Genomic DNA, 9,293 nt, shown 5'->3' on the forward strand with positions numbered 1-9,293 from the left:
ACAATGGTTATAATAATGATAAAATATAATTGTAGTGCACGTTAGACAAAATAGCTGTTTTTTTTAATACAGCAAATTACTAAGGGCTAGATTTTTCATATTCACGTCATGCACCACTCTAACAATTAAGCATTTATAGTTTGACAATTAGGAATAATTATCCCTTGATTTTCATTTGTCACAAGCCAAACATTGAGTTGAGTTTTTTTTGTTTTTGTTTCTTCATATTCCCCCTCGAGGGTGCAGTTACGTGATATGAACAGCAGAGGCTGTAAAGCCACTGGTTGTCCCGACAACCCGGCTGCTATAGCAACACCAGTGACATTCGAACTAAAAGCGCTTCCTGTCGAAAGTTGAAAGAAAGCTTGGGCTCGAATCCTTCGTGCGAACATGGATAATTGCGCAGGTTAACACTTTGACAACAGAAGCAGAGAAACAAACAGCATCACTGAAGTTAACTGGATGGATTTAACGAGGTCAAAGTCTAAAAGTGGGGCAAGTCGTGACATGGGTGCCGTCCGTGGGCAACCGGGGTCTAGTAGGCCAACCAGGGACCTCCGCTCCCGACGCGATCCTGCCAATCTTCACGGCAACTTAAACGCGCCGAACTTTCCTGATCTCAACAAGTACAAGGTCCTCCCCGCCATCGCGAAGGCACGCTCAGGAAATGGGAGCCGATCGTCCTCAGATGGGGGAGGGTCACGTGGTTGCAGCCGTGAGCCCGGGGCGATCAGCACTTTGCTGCTGGCTATCCGGGCGCCGTGCGGCGGGAGGTTCGAGAGGCACTTTGATCCCGCAGATCCACTGCGGACTGTGAGGGACTGCGCAGAGGCCAGGTTCGGGACCCGGTACGGAGAGGTTTCCATAGCAACCATGGATGTGCCACGCAGGAGCTTCACAGACTTGGACTTGACTCTGGTTCAGTGTGGCATCCAAGACAGATCACTACTGTGCATCACATCACTTTAAGTGGACAGGAGGAGGAATAAAAAGAGCCTAATTGATGTGCTCATTTTATTGATCCTTATTTAGATTCTTTGATTTTTGAGATGTAAAAGGTATAGTACGTATGCAACAGTGATTTGCCAGATTTGACAACGTGCCATTGATGCCTTCACACTTTAATGCAGCAGTTAAACCATTGTATAGTGAACCTCTGGATATTAATTTTGAACTGGACATATTCATGATATTCTAATCTTTGGAGATGTAATTGCAACTCTTTTTATAAGGCATACTGACGTGTTGCATGATGGCAGTTCAAGTTTACTGTGACTTCAGAGGTATATTAATGCCAAAAATAAATCTCCATGGCCCATTTGCTGGGAAGGTGGTGTGAAAGTGACTCTTGTGAATATAGAATGTTTGATTCATGGTAACAGAATATTTTATTCGAGACTGCAGATACTCATCATCCTATGATTGAAATAGTTTGGACATAAGGAACCACAACAGAGTTTAAAGGCAACATGTTTGATATATTTATCAAACTAGATTTATCAATACACTAGAATATTCAAAATGGCATGCAAACATTCAAACAACAAATAAAATAAAACACAGCAAACAAAAAAAGAACAAAATAAAGCACACTCGGCTCGAAAAGCCCGGCGTAGCGGTTTGCTACTCTGAATGAATCAAAAGTGCAGTTCAAACAAAACTTTCTGCATAGTCAACACCTTGTAAACAATAAAGCTGCAGCTGGCAGATCAGTCGCTGGGACGTAACAACAGCAGTTAAGTGTTCAGTTCAACTGCTTTTCTATTTCCTCAACATTCCGTGTGTCAAGTTTGAGGATTTTCCTGTCTGAAAGATAAAGAGAAACAAATGTCAACATCCTCATGTTTACATTCTTTAAATTGGAGGCGTGTGTGGTGAAAGATACCAAAATGCATCTCAATTTGTCTGATGACATCCATGCTGGATTTACTGTCCACCATGTTGATGGCGACGCCGCGCCTCCCAAAACGTCCCGTGCGGCCAATCCGGTGAAGGTACGTCTCGTTATCTGCGTTTCCGGCCATGTCCACGGGGAGGTCAAAGTTGACCACCAAAGAGACCTGTTCCACATCAATGCCTAGGGACAAAAGAATTTGTGATACATTATCAAACAGTATTTTCATTGCATTGCAGTATTAGCCAGTTAAAAGTTGTTAGCTGCTGTTGGCAACAAAACAAAAATGACACTAAATGCAGTTTGGCACCGGACTTCTGCCTCTTACCCCTGGAACAAACGTTTGTGGTGACAAGAACCTTCTCTTTGCCATCTCGAAAGCGTTCAATGATGCTCGCTCGCTGCATCACGGTTAATTCTCCACTCAGCAGCGCCACACTGTGGCCTTCATTGGTTAGTTTTGCAGACAGCCAAGACGCCGTTTTACGAGTCTGCGTAGAAGAATTCACTTTTAATGTTTCATGGAGATACAAACACTAAAGTAGTGTGTCTTAACCTTTACTGAACCAATTTCAATTACCCCATAATTTTATCAGTTCAAAAAATATCACCATTCAAGGGACTTTATGATTTTTTTGTAGAGATGATCAATTGAAACACATTGCAAAAGAATTACAGAAATAATTTCTTGCAGTGATAGTTTCCTAAATATTGTGGGAAACCATTAGCAGGATCAGTCTTAAAAAAACAAATTGATATCCCTAATAACAATATAGCCATACACTGCGCTTGACTACTTACGTGGCAGAAGATCATGGCCTGCGCCACAGTCATAGTTGCATAGAGGTCACACAGAATTGTGAATTTGTCCTCCTTGTTCCCGCAGAGGACATAAAACTGCTTGATGGTGTCTAGAGTTTCCTCCTGACGTCGCAGTCGAATGATGTTGGGCTCGGGAACGATCAATTCGGCAAACCTCCACACCTCCTCCTCAAACGTCGCAGAGAAGAAGAGCATCTGGCAGTCTTTTGGTAGCTGCCTAAATTAGCACAAGGAGGGAGGAATAACGTTACATCATTTCAATAACTTGAGGTGCCTTATGATCAAGAATCATTGGCACATTTCCCCAGGTTCAATCCGAGCAGTAATATCACTTGTGGTAAAACCTATCTTCACAAACAAAGCCACTGTCCAATGGAATCCATCCATCCATCCATCCATCCATCCATCCATCCATCCATCCATCCATCCATCCATCCATCCATCCATCCATCCATCCATCCATCCATCCATCCATCCATCCATCCATCCATCCATCCATCCATCCATCCATCCATCCATCCATCCATCTTTCAAAATGTCTGGACAGAAAACATGTCTGGCATGCCAAAGAGTTCAATCTTTGTGTCATCAGACCAGACGGATGATAGAGGTCACTGACCTCATTTGGATCTTCCATGTGGCAGATTTTTTGCTGTACCCTTTTCGAGATCTGTACTTTGAGACTACTCTGTCTGGTTGCCTTGCAGACAATTACTTTGATTTCATGCTCAGTCTGACCCAATGGCGTGCGCTGTCAACTCTGAGATATTTATTAGTCCCCCCCCACCCCCCTTCAATCATGTCCAATTAGCTGGCTTCACTGAATGTGGACTCCAATGAAGCATGCATTAGTGATGATCGAGGAAAAGGATGGTCCCAAAGTCTCATTTGAGCATGGCGAAGGCTGTGACTAATGACAAGATTTATTTATTTCTAAATTTGAAATGGCATTTAAAATTTATCAATGAATAAATAAAACAAAAAATCCATTGTCATTGTAGAGAAGATTGTGTGGAATATCTGAGTGCCAATCTATTCAAGCATCCATTTGTCAAGCCCTCTATTCATGCGGCTGTGCTGGTCCTAACCTGTGGACGCGGATGCTCTGGTCACGATGACCTTGAGTGGCGATCATGACGTCTGCCTCATCCAGCACAAACATGGTTATTTTTTGAGGTTCAATGACTTTATACTTGTTGCACCAATCCAGGATGGTGCCCGGCGTTCCCACGACAATCTGCTCCTGCAACTGCCTGCCTCGCTCCGCTGGGCAAAAACAAAGCGATAAAGCCAACTGTTCAATTTGAGACGCGCAGTGAGTAGAGCGACTGCGACTTCACCTCAATTTTCTTACCTTTGCAGCCTCTAATGGCGTAAGCCAGTTTGATGTCAGGGCAGAATTTGCCCATCTGCTCCATCACCTGACCGATCTGCAGGGCAAGCTCATATGTGGGCGCGATACAAAGAACCTGGGAGGGGGACAAAAACAACAAACAAACCAAAAAACAAACAAACAAAAACCTTATTTGGCAACCACAGCCTAAAACAAATAATCTATCAGCAAGTCACATGGTTTACCTGAGTCCAGTTTTGGTCAACCTTCACGTGGCTGAGCATGGCCAGAGAAAAGGCTGCAGTTTTGCCTGTGCCTGACTGCGACTGGGCAATCAGATTCTGAGGTCTTAAAGTCAAGAAAGGAAAACATTCCATTTTCAAATGTTAAAAGAAAATAGCTCAGGCTTTCTGTCCAAATACAAGATGAGTTTAAAGTCTTTTAAAAACACTTGGGTAAACTCCTGCCCAGATAGAGATTTTCCAAGGGTCAATAACTAACATTATCTCACAAAAGTGGTATTGGACATTTTAAAAATAAAATTCATTACAAAATTTGTCAATTGCACACTTCATTCTTTAAAAATGTAAAAATTGACTCACGGCTGTGCCAGCATCATAGGTAGCGCCTTCTCCTGGATCATGGAAGGCCTGTTGAACCCCATGCTGTAGACCCCCTTCAACAGCGCAGGTTGCCTATTCATGCAAGAAAAAAAAAAAAAAACAATCTCCCAGGAAAGAAGTGGTAGTGGTGTGTTGAATGAAGGTTTTGCATATGCAAATTAGATTTTTTTTTATGGGTAACCTATCAGTTGGCTGAAAAATATTTTTCGCCTTCAAGCAAAAATCACCTTTGGCGCTATCTGGTGGCATCTTTGTTTCAAGAAAAACGTTAAAAAGATGTTTGATTCAGACACAAATCGTGCTGTCACCATTATGTGACATCTATAGGTAATTACAAACCATTTAACAAAGAGTGTCAATTCGCAGATTTTTTTTTCCTGTTCGTGGGAGGACAGGCCCACCTCCTACAACTAGACAAATGTGTCCTTCAGCTTTTCTGTGATTTGTAGATTTCTCAGCATTTGTCCTCCACAAGGGTAGCGGCTTGCCTTGAGTCTATCCCAGCTGACTTTGACACATCCTCAACTGGTCGCAATGACAGCATAACAAAAGAGCTTTTTTTTGGGGGCAAATTAAATTAAAGATTGAAAGTGACTTTGGAGTGAGGTTGTGTTGATGTGAAAACATTGAACGTTTGCAAGATGTAGCAATACCTACTTAAACGATGCAGTGTTTGATTACTAAAATGTTGTTGGTGCTTTGACAAAAATTTCTTCATGTAAAATGCAGTCAGTGCCTTGGCTCTGAAGAGGATGACAGAAATTGACTTCTGTGCTTGACATTAGTATCGATCAATTACTTGAAATTAATTTGTTCAGATATGTGATGGGCTGAAATGAAATTTGGGTTCTATTATTTAAAAAAAAGAAAACACCTATGCTAGACTCACAGGCGCAGCTCCTCGAAGGTCTTGACGGAGAAAAGCGGGGAAGTGGGGTCTCGCTGCAGGACCTCCACCTCATGTCTGCTCCGAACTAGATTTCGGCGGATAATTTTGTTGAGCAGGGACACTTCAGCTTGATCCACTTTATCACCTTCCCAATTTTCACTCATGTTCATCTGGAGGTTTCCTGTGCAGCCGCCAAAATAGTCGTTAGCCGACGAAAAAAATGGATGGAAAAATGGATATTTAGTTACCGTTTACATCTCTGGCAATAGGTTGGCCCATCTTCATTGTGGGTTCAAACTGTTGACAAAAGGGAGTGAAATAGTTATGAAAGTGCTATTCAAACTTTAGCTAGCTTTGAGCCATTACGCATTTAGCCATCATTCACCTGAACGCGCGGGGAATTCGCCTCCTGAATATCTGCCTCGAGTGCCCATGAGTCCTTGAACATTTTACAATATTTAACTCAAGATTTTATGATGCGACAAGACAAAACTTTTCAGCAAAAGTTCGGAGGTTGTTGTGGCCTGTGGTCAAATGCAGCGAGGTGACAAACAATTAGTGCCGACCAGAAAGGACCACAACGTGCCAGGCCAAACACTGACTAGTGGTGATTATAGTCGTGATGCCTTCACTGACACCCGGGATTTACAGTAATACTGACCATGTGGAACGCGAGTGGGGACCATTAAATACGGAGGAGCAACAGTGCCAAAACTATGACTAATTCAATAATTAAATCTGTTGTGGAATTCTCATGTATTTATAAATACCTAGAGATATTTATTTATTTCAGAATGAATTAATCACTATATATATATATATGTGTGTGTGTATTTATTTATATCAATGTATCAAAGCATCAGTCTGCTTTATTGTCAATTTCTTCACATGTCAAGACATGTCATTATGTATTTCAAACTATTTACGTATTAGTATTGAACTATTTTACTATTTGTGTAATTTTGGCACTTTTGTCTCCAGTGTGTCCCTGTGGTGTGCGCTTTGGGCTGTTTTGTCCTTGTACATGTCAGAGATTGTGTTGGAATAATTTAGGTGAAGCCTTGGCCTGCCAGACCTGGGGGCCTCATCTTTTACGAGTTGAATTCCTTTTTCTTATGTAGTTCCAGGGATGTCCTGTGACCCCAATCAGTTTTATGTATCCTTCCTGTCCTTATCTTTCTGTAAGAGGTCTTCACTAGCAATGAGCAGAGCTCCTTTGCACTGGCAAAATGTTCTTTATAAGTTAAGCATTTTTAAGCGTATAAGTTATCCCAGATTTACTCAATGTTTGTTGAAGGAACTGCATACAAGTTACCTCACATTTACTTAATGTGTGTTGAAGTGTTTAGGACTAGTTACTCATTATTATTGTGTGTTGTGTTAGTTTACCAAGAAGATAAACTTGGCAAAGGTTTAGTTGCATTGTTCCACAAGAAAGCGGCATTCAACGGGCTTCAAGTTATGATCACAGTCGAGGACGAGTCAGCCAACCATGGAGAAGACAGTCGGTGGAGGAAACAGGACAGACTCTGCAAATCCAGTGCTGGGGTCACGGGCTGACAATTAAATGCTGAATCACACCACATTACATTCCTTAGATAGGCAGCGTTGCTATAGGTCCAAACCCCCTCCCTTTAGTGTAGCAACGCCTCTGTAACCAGGGCAACCAAAACATTAAAAAGAGGAGTGAGTATGCAGAGTAAGGACTCAGAATTGATGGAGATTGTAACTGAGTTTTTTTTTCTCTATCGTTCTCCTCGTGAGTAAGCCTATCCTGATTGTCTTCTCCTCTTTGTTCCACCGTGTGATTTAATATCTGATCGTACTTAGACCCGACAGTTTGGTCCTATTAGAATTGGACTTTGCCAAGGCCGCCCTTTGTCACTGATTCTGTTCATAACCTTTCTGAAGAGAATGTCTAGGCACAGCCAAGGTGATGAGGGTGTTGGGTTTGGTGGCCACATTAAAATAACATTATTTTATGCACAATAAATTCAATATCGAGAATGTTCCATTGGTGACCAGTCTAGGGAGTTTATTGCTGGGATAAATGCTAGCTCACCTGTGACCCAAACAGCGGGGAAAAATAGGGATGTGTGACTCTTTGTCAGAGTGCACAAGAAGAAAAAGAAGTGTGTGTGCGTGTGTGTGTGTTTATTTATGATCAGTGACGGTGTGAGGAACACACACACACAAACACACGCACGCACACACACACGCACACACATGAGAAAATACGTGTGTAAATGCACTCTTATTGCCATGGTAGCTTTGCAAGAAAACAGAAGGATCAAACGATGTGATAACAAAACACAAAGACAGCCAAACGCCCACTCAAGATTTGAAACACTAAAACCTTCCTCAGAGAATAGCAAAGGGTCCTTAGAGGTGATGTTGGGATGTTACCCATCTGGCCTAGTCTTTTTTTCCGTACTTTCCTTTAAGAGTAATTAACAGCATTTTCATAACTTTAAATCAGCCTATTTTAGTGGCTGCTACAAGTGTAGCGCAAAGTTCTAACGATATTTTTCTTCTTTTCTCATTTTTGCAGACCGTTGCTGTTAGAGATGTCTTGTCATAGGACTGAGCAAAGTCAACTTGATTCTCTGCCAATTAAAGCAGCTCTCCTCATTCCCTGTAAATGTCTTACAACAACATTTCTTAGTTGTGAAAAGAGTGCACGTTGCAGAATGGCCTGCTAGCAGTCCAGACCTGACCTGTATGGAGCATTATAAAGCGTAAAGTATGACAATGGAAACCCCGGACTGTTGAGCAAATTCTGCAGTGTGAACATCGACTAATTCCCCCCATCCCCAACAAGGATTATAATAGCTTCTCATTAATATGAGGGGAAACTGAATGAGTGTCTTATGGATGCTGAGAGCATAAAGAGACGGATGCTTTGCAGGTTTGGTCCCCCGCCTCTCTCTCTCTCTCTCTCTCTCTCTCTCTCTCTCTCTCTCTCCCTCTCTCCCCATCAGCATCACTGTGAGGAGGAGGGGAGCATCAAGGAAGCATTTTTTAACCACATGTTGCTGTGCTTGATGTGCTGCAGCAGCCTTCCTTTCTTGTCACAAGCTGGCTCACTTCTGCCACCACCTGTAGCAACACTCTCACTCCTGCTCGTTGGTTGTGGAACAAAACGCAGAACTGAGAGAGCGTGGTCGGCAAGGAGGGAAGATATCTTTGATCATAAGTGGACTTGTGAGTCACAGAGCTCCTCAGTGCACGCTCATTGACACAGATAAAAGGTAAGACCTCATTTGGCTTTGAATGAACAAATCTCTCTCTCTCTCTCTCTCTCTCTCTCTCTTTCCCTCGCTCAATTGTGTAGAATGATGTCGAAAGCTCAGGGAGATGATTAAAGGCAGTCCGTCGTGTGTCTTGATGCTGCAGCCATCAACCAAGCCAGACGCTTTTCAACAGGTGGTTACCACAGCAGCGGCGCACTGCTTTGACTGTAATGAGTTCAGAGCGCTGTGACGATTCTGATTTAAAACCCTGAGAGTTGAGGGGTCTTGGGGAAAGACGAGTGAGTCATGTGAGAAAGACACCAATAGCACTAAAGCCCATAAAGTGTGAAAACTGCAAAGAGCCATCCTGCAGGGGCATCGATAAATACACTGGTCAATAGCTTGTTAGCTTTTGTGATGTTTTTATGCATGGAAGTTATTTATTGGCAGTCGGGATATCTTTGCTGCTCATGATGCTGCTTGAGGTCATTATTATGTT

At 42.5% G+C, this 9,293-nt stretch overlaps 2 protein-coding genes across 3 annotated transcripts; one reads left to right on the plus strand and one right to left on the minus strand.

The window, feature by feature from the left end:
- Positions 1 to 339: 339 nt before the first annotated feature.
- On the plus strand, positions 340 to 1,339 carry ubxn10 (UBX domain protein 10). The gene has a single exon (XM_085920805.1). It carries the CDS (start codon positions 463 to 465, stop codon positions 967 to 969), a length of 507 nt encoding a protein of 168 aa, XP_085776931.1. The 5' UTR covers positions 340 to 462; the 3' UTR covers positions 970 to 1,339.
- Positions 1,340 to 1,364: 25 nt separating this feature from the next.
- Positions 1,365 to 6,210, minus strand: ddx19a (DEAD-box helicase 19a). 2 transcript variants are annotated; one of them, XM_085920791.1, is made up of 11 exons: positions 5,947 to 6,210; positions 5,817 to 5,858; positions 5,562 to 5,742; positions 4,652 to 4,744; positions 4,295 to 4,397; positions 4,071 to 4,185; positions 3,805 to 3,982; positions 2,696 to 2,933; positions 2,223 to 2,385; positions 1,886 to 2,077; positions 1,365 to 1,806 (listed from the first exon to the last, which is right to left on the minus strand). In XM_085920791.1, exons 3-11 carry the CDS (start codon positions 5,729 to 5,731, stop codon positions 1,745 to 1,747), a joined length of 1,314 nt encoding a protein of 437 aa, XP_085776917.1. In that variant the 5' UTR covers positions 5,732 to 5,742; positions 5,817 to 5,858; positions 5,947 to 6,210; the 3' UTR covers positions 1,365 to 1,744. The 2 variants fall into 2 exon arrangements, with proteins under 2 accessions (XP_085776917.1, XP_085776908.1); XM_085920782.1 differs by having other exon boundaries at positions 5,810 to 5,858.
- Between the last annotated feature and the right edge of the window lie 3,083 nt (positions 6,211 to 9,293).

This window comes from Syngnathus leptorhynchus, chromosome 1 (genome assembly GCF_054491065.1).
Source record: "Syngnathus leptorhynchus isolate UIUO chromosome 1, UIUO_Slep, whole genome shotgun sequence".
Lineage (NCBI taxonomy): Eukaryota > Metazoa > Chordata > Actinopteri > Syngnathiformes > Syngnathidae > Syngnathus > Syngnathus leptorhynchus.